The sequence below is a fragment of the Phytophthora infestans genome, genomic scaffold, assembly GCF_000142945.1.
Source record: "Phytophthora infestans T30-4 supercont1.18 genomic scaffold, whole genome shotgun sequence".
NCBI lineage: Eukaryota > Oomycota > Peronosporomycetes > Peronosporales > Peronosporaceae > Phytophthora > Phytophthora infestans.
This window is the reverse complement of record NW_003303741.1, coordinates 1,576,889-1,588,149: the sequence shown is the minus strand read 5'-3', so window position 1 is coordinate 1,588,149 and position 11,261 is coordinate 1,576,889. Positions and strand designations below refer to the sequence as shown.

Here is an 11,261-nt window from a genome sequence, read left to right as displayed (position 1 = left end):
CGTGGTCAGTTCCACCTCGTATCAGCCGTGGCTCAAGGTTCTAGAAAAGATGGCTCACCACGGCGACACACTGTAATTCCAATCGCACCTAGCGGTGACAACTGCCGTGTACTTGGTCATGTCGATTTACGCTTGCGCTGGTGGGATACTGCTGGTTGGAGCGCTTTCATCAATGACATTCCAGCTCGACGCGTCGTCTGCACGAACCGCTGGAATCGATCACCACGACCGACAATTGCTTGGCTAGGAGCACTTTTACGTGGTCTTAATCGCCACCCTGTAGCTTCAATCAGCGATGCTGGAGGTGTGTCTGGAGTGATAGCAGAGCTACTTGCTAAGTCTTCATCGAGGGGAGAGAACCTTCCAAAGATGGATGCCCAGCAGCAACAGCAACATCAGCAAATCTCGCCCACCACGTTAAACAACAGAGAGGCAAACGATACCGGCGCATTGTGAGAAAGCAGCTCACTCATTTGCAGGCTGAAGGAACCGCTCAAGGTCTCCAGATTTTAAGGGTACGCTTCGCACGTCATGCTGCGCACAATTCTCGCTGAAAAAAGAAGCTAACTCGCCTTCTTTTCTGACTGATCAGCTCCAGAATGCAGTGGGCGCACGTTTAGCTACCATAAAGAAGTGTGGGTTGGAGATCGTGGCCTTACGGGTGAGTGCTGTCAATCTCGGATGCCATTGGGTCGTTTTCTTTGATGTCTGTAATGACGCATTCACAGAAAGGGCTCTCCCCAAGGAGAGCTCCGTTTTCTCCTATTGTAATATTTCGAAATGAAATTTCAATACAATTTTTTTGTGTTGTTATGTCCCGTGACGGTTAATTAGCTGCATATGAGCAGTACCTGAAATTGATCACTGAGCAGCTGCTTCGAACAGAGACAACGTACGTAGCCGTACCAGTCCTCCTCCGTAGTCTTCTACACGTCCGCTATCTCCGCCGCGTGTGCGTGCAATGCACGCATGCACAATGCATACAGTAGCCGAGCAGCTTGGGCTAGCGACAGTTTCATCCCAGAAAACCAAGTATTAGTTAATATACTCAAACTTACCTCCCTTCCGTCATCGTGGCATTTCTTGCGGCAGCACCGCCAGTGTTTCGTCTTCCCGGGGACTCCGGGCGCTGGCAGCCTGGACAATACATAGCGCTTTCTAAAAGTCCTGCTTGTTGCCACCACGCTACAGCCCCAACCTCGTCGCTCGTCGCCTCAATGATTGATGTGAAGGTGAAGTGCTCCACGTTGTGGAGAGCATAGTGATGGCTGGTTGCGCTAGTCATGATACGGAGGGAGGCTGGCAGAGTCTGGTGCGGTGCAGATACTTTGCAAAGTGAGGGAGTAAGCGTGCTGGCTGAACGCGTGACAGGGAGGGAACAAGGGCATTCTTGCCTTTACATACAAATGACTAGTAATTTGTTTTTACATACATCGTGTAAATGTCGTCGAAAACGGGGGCGTAACCCTGTTATTTGCCATTTTGAGTCGTGAGTAAATCTTGTGTGACGCACACTGGTCAAATCACAAACTATGAAAATTTCATTTTGAAATATTACAAAAGGAGAAAACGGAGGGAGAGCCACAGAAAGAGGTACGTTTAAAAGGAGGTCGGTGTAACTCCACCAAATACGTTGGAACCGCCACAAAAAAAAGGAGAATGCACACGAATGGTGGACAGCTATCACTCACAAAATACAAGTGGAGTGTCCACACATATAGGAAGCAGTAACACTTAGCACAAAGCTAATAAACACTCCATGCCAGTGTTTTTGTTCGAATCATTAGCATAGGTGAAGTGGTTCGAGCACTAAGTTGTAGCGATCATGTTGTAGTTGCAGCAACAACGAGTCGCTGTCAACGACGCCTTATTTTCCATTGCAACGTGCCATGGCACTACATTTCGGCTGGAATCCGAGCAGAGACCACACTCTACGAGGTTGTGGCTGGGACGGTGGAGTCCACGTGCCCCTTCGCCATTAAGTTGGCTTTGCAGTGTCATTCTCCAACTTGAGCCCAAGAGCTCCAGCACCACACCCCGTCCAGAGCAGCGGCATCCACCAGCGCAGCTCCAAGAAAAGCACGAGTACGTTCATTGATGTTATAAAAAGAAGGTTTCTAGCATGTTGATTCTGCGTTCATCTACCATGTTTGATGGTGCAATGCAAAAAAGCTCGACATGAAGAAGTGCGTGATTGGGTCGCGCTCGAAGTCAAAGTACTGGCACTTTGGGAGCCGCCATCATCTTCGTCTGGATCGTACTTGCCTACTACTTTGTTGTCGAGGGTGCCAAGGCCATGGACGTGCACAGTATGCACGCATTGGCCATCCACGCTGGATCCTGCAGTTCATTGGTCACGGCGTCTTCGATTGTCGCAAACCGGTACTCTTACAGCCTGGACCAGGATCTGATCACCGCTCCGATGTTGGTGTAGCTCCAGATTTTGTTCCCACTCGGTTACCGTCCGGAACTCTACACGCGCGTGATGAAGCAGGTCCGGATCACAGCAAGACCTTCCAGGCTACAAAGACGCTGTAGTTGAGGCAACAAGACAGTGACTTTTGTGGCCTCATCAAAAAGAAAAAATGTATTGTTTTCAATATATCTATGCGAATTTTCTCGTTAGGAGGTTACGACGATCTCTGCCATCTCTGTGAGACTCTTGGCAATACCCCCCGCCCCACTAACGAGACAGTTGAGAAGTAGGAGCTCCTCCATTGACACCTTCTCGTAGCGACGTTCTTCCAGCTGCCATTCCACGTACGCAGTCTTCATCTGCGCCGCAATGTCGCTACTGGAGAATTCCTTCACATTTAGAACGTCGTGCTCGCGACACTTGACAGGAGCCGATGACGCAGCCAACGAGACTCTCTTGTTCTTCTCAACGGACGAAGCTTGGGACGAGTTCCGTTAGCTCTCACGTGACGGCATCGCGGCTCGAGAATTGTTGACATTCGCTTCCTGCACATCCAAAGGTGGAAGTTTGGACTGAATCTTGTCGCCAGAGTCCACGTCGACGACCTTCGGCTCGTCGTTCTTGCTCGGATCTCCCGCGTCGTCCTCGTTCTCATTGATAGCCGCAAGCACATGCTCCCTCTGGCTACCAGAGCCGAGGCCTTGGATTTACGTTGCGCGTACACCTCCACCTCGAGCTTAAGGCCGTTCTCCAGCGCCTCGACGAACTCTTCGATCGACACCAAGCCACTGTTATCCTTGTCCACCACACGCATGAATTCCTCGACGTATTTGTGGATCTCGCCTTGCTTGACCGTGCCAGACTGGGCGACGATGGTCTCCAGCATATCTGCCACTTCGTCCGCGTCGATCTCGCCGCTACAGTCCTTGTCTGCCAAGCGGAAGGCCTCTTTCATCTGCATGAAGATGGCGGTCTGGTCCGGCTCCAAGTACAGCAACGCATCGCTAAAGAGCATCTCCAACGTCTTGAACGAATTGGTCACTACAGTCTGGAATTGGCTCGTGGCGAGCTGCACTTTGCACTTGTGCTCTTGCTGTCAAGTGAAGCCTCAGTGTCTCGAATGTCGACACTATTAGGCTGAACTTGGTCGTGTTCGACGCGGAAATTGAACCACCGCACCAGCTTAAATAGTAGCGTGTTGTTGTTCAGTAGTCGACGTGAACACTCGAGATCTTTTTCACATTTCAGAGTCGAGAAAGGTCTCCACATGAGCGGTTCGGCTTGAGCCTCCGCCAGTAAGGACGCTTGTTGCACATGTTTAGCAGGGATCTTTACCTGCTCCATCTAAAAGATCATCGTTCTCGCTCTCCATTTTGTTTGTCTCCACGTAATTTTAAATGAGCGACAGTGCGCCGACTGTGTAAATCTATCTATTTCTGTATCTTCAACACTTCAATACTTTGGCAGTGATCGTGCTATTGTGGTGGTCGTATATTTTAAGGTGGTGGTGGTGACCCGTTTTCTGTGTGTGTGGTCCCGTCGACATTTTGGGTGGATCTACACTTTTTTAAAATAGCAGTACACATAATTTAAAGTTTTTTTAAAAGACGAACAGCTACAAAAGCTCATGGATCATATCGAGTCTGCACAACGCCGCAAGCAGCAACAACTAGCCGAGCTACTGGGCTCTACCAATGGAAATGAAGTTGCTTTCCCTGCACACCCAGAGCACCAAGCAGCATCGCATCGGTTCACGTTGCTAGCCACGAAGTACAAGGTGCTAGATCGCGAATACCAAATCCTGAAGCAGCAGCTTGCTGACGCCAAGCAGTCTTTAAGCGCATACTCCGACCTGGAGAAACGCCATGACAAGCTACAGGAGGCTCACCTTGTACAATCTGCTTTAGTACAGCGCCTACAGCGTGAAAAGGAGCAAGCAACCGCTCTTAAGGTGCGGGTGACTTAACCCCTTACCAGAGACTACGCTGAATAGATGACTCACCATTCTTGTGACTTGCTAGAAAGCAATACGGATACAGGAGAAAGTGATTCGTCAATTTGAACAGACACTCGCACAGCAGTCAAAAGAAATACCAGAGCGACGTCTGCACGCACCGGAGGCCGATACACCAGATATCAACGGTGGAGATGGTGGAACGCGGGAGGTTCTGCTGCGTGTACGCGTCCAGGTCCTGGAGCAGCAACTGCAGACGAATGCACGCCAGGCCGCAGCCGAAATGAGTGCTCTACGCTTGCGTATCCTGGAACTAGAGACGGCGGCGAGTTGTCGTACTGTAAAATAGAGCGGTGGCGACACTCGCTGCTCTGGGTTTTGATTTTTTCGTTCATCTGTCTAATTAAGAGACATTTACCTACAGTAGAGAGATGCTGCTCTTCTCGTGTGTAAGGAATAGAACAACGGGCTACTGCTACTTTTTCTCATAGCGGGATTTCTTGATGCCCAGGCCTGCAACGAATCCCTCGCCTTCCTTTCTACCCTCGTTGGTCTGTTCCGTCCACATCTTTTTCATGCCTTCCTCGTGAAAACCCAGCTTCTCCAACTCCTCGGGCTTCATCAGGCCCCTGTAATGAAGAATACATAATGGTGAGACCACCACTCTGCAAGTACAAAAACACAAGTTGCCCACTTGTCCATGCGGCACTGCAGATAAGCGGCCGAGAGCGTCTTGCAGTCGATGTGGCTGTTGCGGTGCTCACGCATGCAGACCAGAAACTCCTTCATAGCGGGCTTGCACTCACCGTAGTGGTCCAGTGGGAACGATCCTTTCTCGGGCGGCCGCTTGCTCTGCGAAGGTGCCTGCGCAGCGTTCATCCTTTCTGACCGGTAGTAGTCGATGTAGGGGTTGGGATTAATCCATTTATCCCACCCACCCACCGATCCCCTTCTCGGCGTTGCAGCGGGATGTGATCATTTCTCGGTTCGCTGCTTTACCTGGAATGACGATTCGTATGTGTACTGAAGCTCAAGGCAACGGCAGGATATTGTTGAGCTTCCGTCCTACTCTAGCGTTGCTGAGAGCTACAGGAGAACAACTTAAGGTGCGGATACCCGCTTCTGTTGCTCATGAAATAGATAGCAAGACAGACGCAAAATTGTGGGGTGAAGCTGAAGCACAGGAGGAGATTTATCGACTCTTTCTAGCAGGTAAAATCTTCGCGGAAGACGCGCAGATCTTCGACTGTGAGGACAGCGGGATGTGGTTTCGTCGGCTGCGTGCTTTGCAGATATTCTCCACAATCAAGCCAGGAGGAGAGGCTCAAGAAGAGGTGGTGTATCTTCCATTCCGAGATCTTGCTGCGCTTCGCTACGTGTATCGCCAGATTGATGACGAAGGAGACGGAGCTGGTGCCATTGGCAGAAGTACCGAATCACCATTTCGCATTGTGGACAAGATCCGACTGACGAAGGCGCTGATAGATGCCGGGTTTGACTGCGGCGCTCTGTTAGAGCGCGGGCTGCTGGACCATCATCTCTGTCCACATACCCACAGAACTACCTATGTGGACACGTCCCTGGATACAGATCGAGTCCAGTGGGGAGAGTTCCCAGCCCCCTGGAGAGTGTTTGGGAAGATTTTTCAATGCTACCGAAGCGATGACGATTTACTTCTTCATGTCCGGAATTACTTTGGAGAACAGCTCGGCTTCTGTACGTCTTCGCATGTGGTACTACTCGCTGCGTCTTTAGTTTTGTCTACTAACACAAGGTGTCGTCTGTCCCGTTTAGACTTCGCGTTTGCTTCTTTCCACGCGAGTGCGTTGAGGACACTAGGGCTCGTAGCGTTGGTACTTGCGATTGTAGCAGCGAAGACTTCGAGGCCCCGAGAGGTGGAAGCTGCCTTCTGTTTGTGCTCGTGTGCATTTCTGGGAATTTTCGTGCGCAAATGGGAGCTGCAAGAGGTACGGCTTGCCTCTGGCTGGTCCGGTAGCTCTCCAACGGACGGCGGCAGTGGTGTTAATCCACTCCTGCAGTTACTAAGGCCGCAGTTCCGTGGACAAATGCGACGCAGCCCTGTGACTCTGCGCTTGGAACCGTATGCGCCAGTCGGGAGGGAGGTTGCACGTCGGTTGGTGTCGACACTGGTGCTTGTGGCGCTTACTTTGCAGCTCACAGCGAGCAATGCTGTGCTAGTGGCGAGCAACCGCTTTCAGGCTCTTGCGCCGTGCCCTTCGATGCGGTAACGTAGGCTCTATGTATTTGACCAGGTTTACAACCTGCTTGAAAAGTGTGATGGGCAGAAATGCATGTCGTGGGAAAAGTGGCTTTTTCTTGCAAATCGCCAAATGCCTTAGCCTAAAATTAAAAATGGTGTGTCTCTAAATTAGATCTCACAAGAACGGGCCATTTGCACGATGGTTGGTAAAAATTGGAAACTTAGCCGGGGAATGGTGTAGTACTACTAATATATCAGTGCTTCCCCTCGTCTCGCTAATATTTCTCAGTATTAGTTTTGTAAACGGTAATACTGGTCTAATATAGTATTTTGGCAAAAAAACATTCTACTATAAGTCCCTAGCCGTCACTTGTTGGACCTTCACTCTAGATAGTGGACGTTATATCGGTTTCGCAGGGATTTAGGGCATACAAATATTAGGTAAGGGAAATCATCAATTTAGGGCCGCCCTGAAAAAAAGTCGCATAACTCGGCAACTATTTGCACAGGGACACAAAGCGAGACAGTGTCCGAAAGCTTGTAATCTGAATTTTTTTATCGTATTTTTTGCGGCCAATTACCAATTGCATTGATCGTTCAGGACACGGCAGCAGAAATTTTTGTCGTATCAGTTCAGGGCCGCATTTAACCTGAGCTTCAGTATTAAAATGTTCAGCTGGTGAAAATTTCAAGCCCATTCTAGCATAGGGTTAGATCACCCTTTCTTTTTATGTTTATGCGTCTTGATAAAATTTGCAAGAATAATCAAACGTCTGTCATTACCAAAACAAAATCAGAAACGTCAAGTGCTGATAGCTCAGTCGTTTAGACGCTAGCTTATTGAGGGCCCATTGTATGAGCAGGGTTGTCGCGGGTTCGAGTCTACTCGTTGCCGTTAATTCTCCGCACTGAAAAGGTAAGTTATCAATTCTTAAACATTGTGTAAAGATTGCAACTAACCCTTTTGTTGATTAGCTACACTACGACGGAATTGACAATATGTTGGGCTGCCCTCGTCTCTTGAGGGACTCCATCGCCTTTGCCTTCGGTGGCGACTGCAGATTTCCTGCGCGACTTAGTACGTGTTCTGCTGCTGGTGGCCCAAGCCATATTTGCAGGCTTTATTGCGTTGGGTTTGTCAATCGAATAACAGCCCTCATCGTCCTCGTCAACAACCTCCTTTATCAGATTGCAGAGTTTCACTTTTAGTGTCGCATTAACTGCAAGCTGCAGTCTGCAACGTCCAGAGGCTGCAATAGGTGGGTGGCGTTGGGCGGAAGCATGTCCTCTCAAGTATCTTGGTTTGCGCCGCGACCTCGGGAACCGCCGCACCGCTGAGTATTTTTGTCACAATGGCAGTCTTGGTGTCAGTAGAGTAAGTGTGGCGAGTCTTAGACATGGCTTGGGTCGGACAAGTAAGAAGTGAAGCGTTTGTTTTCTTCTTGCAAATGTTTGAACGGAGTGGATGGCGCTCAACAACCTCATTTAGTTGGAGGAGCTGAATAAAAAATGGCGCCAAGAGCTCACCCCTTTTGCATATTAAAAATTTAAAGGTATTCGTACTTAGCTTATTATAACCAATAGTTTCCAAGTTCAATGGAGTACTGTATATGATTGGCAGTAGCTTATGCGGCCCTAAACTGGTTCGCGGCCCTAAATTGATGATTTCCCTTACAGGAATTTGTCCCTCCTCCGACCAGATGGCGTTTGACACAACGATCACCCGGCAGATTGCTTCATTGTTTTTACCATCAAGCAAAGCGGTCGAATCAGGTTTTATTATAACAAAACTAAAATAAGATTTTACAGTATTCGCTCTAAACGTTACTTCTACATTTTTTTCTTCTTTTTTCAAAGCAAACACTAGTTTTTTTATCGACTGGGTACAATGCTGTGCCCCATCTGGTACGAGTAGCTAATCGCTCTTGTCAGTTCTTCAACTTAAGGGCTCTGGCTTCCTCTCATTCCTCAAATTCGATGTTCCAGTATCGGTTACTGCCTCTCATGAAAGGTGGCTTAACTTTTCCAACGTGGTTGAACTCTGTTCCTTCGCCTTCGTCGTTTGTTATATGATCGGCCATCAGAATGCTCCAGTTGACGACACTAGTGGCGACCACTTGATCAGCGAGTCTATAGGATACTGCAACTTTCGAGGCCTGTCACGATCCAGCATCTTGTCTTTTTCTGAGGCCGTCCAGATCTCTTCCGAGCCGGTAGGTTTCGTAGCATAACCTGTAGGTCTAGGGAGTCTACGAAATGTAGACATGCCAAAGCGTGAGCGCAGAGCCAGCCGGTTTGGTAAAACTTCTTACAGTCGCACTTGAACTTACGGCGAATTGTTTTGATATTGTCGTTGCTCCAGGAAGGGCTGTCCCATTCGTGGTCGAACGGAATTCACTCTAAACTTTCCACGACGTAAATCGACAAATAGCGCAGCTGGATGTTCTCCACCTTCTCGTTTTGCTTGATCTTACCTTTGAGCGATGCTTTGTAGGTTCTGGTTGATTGCCGTTAGGCTTAAGGCCGTGGAGGTTGTCATTGCGTACGATGTCACGTCTTTGTCGACGGGTGATAATCCGCAACTACGGAGAAATCACTACACCACACAAAGTTCCAGCCAGAACGTACCCCATCGCTGCTCGAAGATGACTTACTACCGTGGCCTTGATTGTTCTATTATGGGATTCAATCGGATTTTGGTTTGGCAGCACTCCAGCAGTGTCACTTGCAGTATAGAGCCACAAATCTCAGGGGTCATTCATCTCTAAGCCGCTGTGCGTACTCGGCTTTACCCAGCGTCTCCCATTTCTTGACCACTAGCTCGAATAAAACCTCGAACTGGCTAAGCGAGCACGCTTCGCTGAGGTAATCTAGCTGCGGCTGAATGATATCTTGGTAGCGCTCACTTAAAGACAAAAAAAACTTTCTGCCTCTGGCATTGCGATACCAATGTGGCCAGCAGTTCAGATGTTTAATGTCAAGCCAGACTTGGCGAAAGGCACTTGGGATAGCGGCAAAATGATCCATTGATTCGAAGCTAAGCTCCAAAGCTCCACCAATAACCAAATCTCATTTGGCCCTGCAGACATTAAAAAGCCGTGCATACGTGGAGGCTGTTTCCGTCCGAGTGAACATGAACGCCATTGGGTAGAACTTCTGTTGATACTTGTTCAGTACCGAGTAACGCACCCCAATGGTACCGAACGAAACTAGTGTCCATCCGCCAAAATGAATCGTTAAAGTATCATCCATCACACCAAGCTCTTCCGGGGATCTGTCGATCAAACGTTGGCCTAGTACTTGCCTAGGAGCAGTCCTGAACAATCGTCTGGACGTGAAGAGAATACCGACAGAAACCTCTCCATTCTCTAGAGAATCTGTAAAGCAATACAGTACAAGTAGCTCGTGCTGAAAGTTGAATGACTGCTGACAAAACCACAATGCATCCGTGCCCAAATCATACTCGAGGTGCTGGTGAAATTGCTCAAGCGTTGTGCACATTCTCGAAGAGGCCCACTCCATCACGTCGGCGTATTTTGTGATTGAAAAAGCTTCACGTCTTTTTAGTCTCTGTGACCGATTCTTCAGCTGCTTGTTACTAGGGAACATCGCACGCCGATCTGACGAATTCCCATATCGAACTTGAAGTGTTGTCAAATATTTCTTATGACATTGACTGGAGTCGATGTCCCTTCGGTCTTCCAATCGAATTCGGACTCAGATTCCGAGGAAAAAAAGGATCGGGGGATGCCGAACGGTGCCCATCTGAATATCGTGACGTCTTGACGGCGAGCATGCGCTCTGCAGCTTCTTGACCGGTTTAAGCCGGTCAATAGCGAGTGCTGTACAGTCTAAAGAGACCCCAAGACGCTTGAACGGGCGCATCAAAGACAAATTAAGGAGTGAGCTATGCGGAAAGGCTTAGAAAACCCCGTACGATTGGCCTACTTTTTCTAGATTTAAAATTTTCTACGTTTTATCGCCTGGAATAGAGCACTACCTCCTCTAATACTGAAAAAACGTCAGATTATAATAGACAGTGCGCTACATAGAGCGCTATCTCCTCTATAGCAGAAAATCCCGTCTGTATCAGAAAAACCCGTCTGGTTAATGTCGTCAATACAATGCACAGAGCAATACCTGCTTTTTCACTGGAAATAACGTCAGCTTATTATGGTCAACAATACGAAACCACATGTAACGACCTTATTACTGCAAACATTGTCAGCTCCTAGTTGACAATACCGGTATAAAACAATAGAGCGCAAATAATTTAATTTCATAGAAAGCATCTGGCGATAATACAAAGAAGCCCCTTGAATATAATTGATCCCTCTGAATATAAAATAGCCTTTTTGCTCATAGAAAAAAGCTTTTCCCAAACGAAGCCAACGGTGGTCACAATGATCAAGGCGGAATCGAAGGCAACAGGGGCGACGGCGGCCAAGGTGGCAATATTCGTCAAGGTGACGTCGGTCGCGGTGGCAACAATAATCAAGGTGCCAATGGCGGCAACAATTGGCTAGGTCAGCACCAAGACCATCACCACAACATGCAGTTGCGAATGTAGAGTTTAGACAGTCACGAGTTTCGCTGAATTCTGTGTTATTCATGGCTTTCACTCGCTATCACCAGGTCACTGATTCTTGTTTGCGTTTTTTAGACGAATT

At 48.5% G+C, this 11,261-nt stretch overlaps 4 protein-coding genes across 4 annotated transcripts; 2 read left to right on the top strand and 2 right to left on the bottom strand.

Annotated features, from left to right (window-relative positions):
- Positions 1–2,622: 2,622 nt before the first annotated feature.
- PITG_10503 (uncharacterized protein) lies at positions 2,623–3,760 on the bottom strand (the record flags this gene model as incomplete). The annotated part of the gene is made up of 4 exons (XM_002902238.1): positions 2,623–2,867; positions 2,927–2,988; positions 3,088–3,497; positions 3,560–3,760. 4 exons carry the CDS (start codon positions 3,758–3,760, stop codon positions 2,623–2,625), a joined length of 918 nt encoding a protein of 305 aa, XP_002902284.1.
- A 283-nt stretch (positions 3,761–4,043) lies between these two features.
- On the top strand, positions 4,044–4,719 carry PITG_10502 (uncharacterized protein; the record flags this gene model as incomplete). Its single annotated transcript, XM_002902237.1, has 2 exons — positions 4,044–4,367; positions 4,456–4,719. 2 exons carry the CDS (start codon positions 4,044–4,046, stop codon positions 4,717–4,719), a joined length of 588 nt encoding a protein of 195 aa, XP_002902283.1.
- A 126-nt stretch (positions 4,720–4,845) lies between these two features.
- On the bottom strand, positions 4,846–5,249 carry PITG_10501 (uncharacterized protein; the record flags this gene model as incomplete). The annotated part of the gene is made up of 2 exons (XM_002902236.1): positions 4,846–4,999; positions 5,065–5,249. 2 exons carry the CDS (start codon positions 5,247–5,249, stop codon positions 4,846–4,848), a joined length of 339 nt encoding a protein of 112 aa, XP_002902282.1.
- A 115-nt stretch (positions 5,250–5,364) lies between these two features.
- PITG_10500 (uncharacterized protein) lies at positions 5,365–8,412 on the top strand (the record flags this gene model as incomplete). The annotated part of the gene is made up of 9 exons (XM_002902235.1): positions 5,365–5,476; positions 5,544–6,086; positions 6,165–6,191; positions 6,410–6,615; positions 6,764–6,797; positions 7,455–7,507; positions 7,567–7,669; positions 7,851–7,966; positions 8,401–8,412. 8 exons carry the CDS (start codon positions 5,633–5,635, stop codon positions 8,410–8,412), a joined length of 1,005 nt encoding a protein of 334 aa, XP_002902281.1.
- Between the last annotated feature and the right edge of the window lie 2,849 nt (positions 8,413–11,261).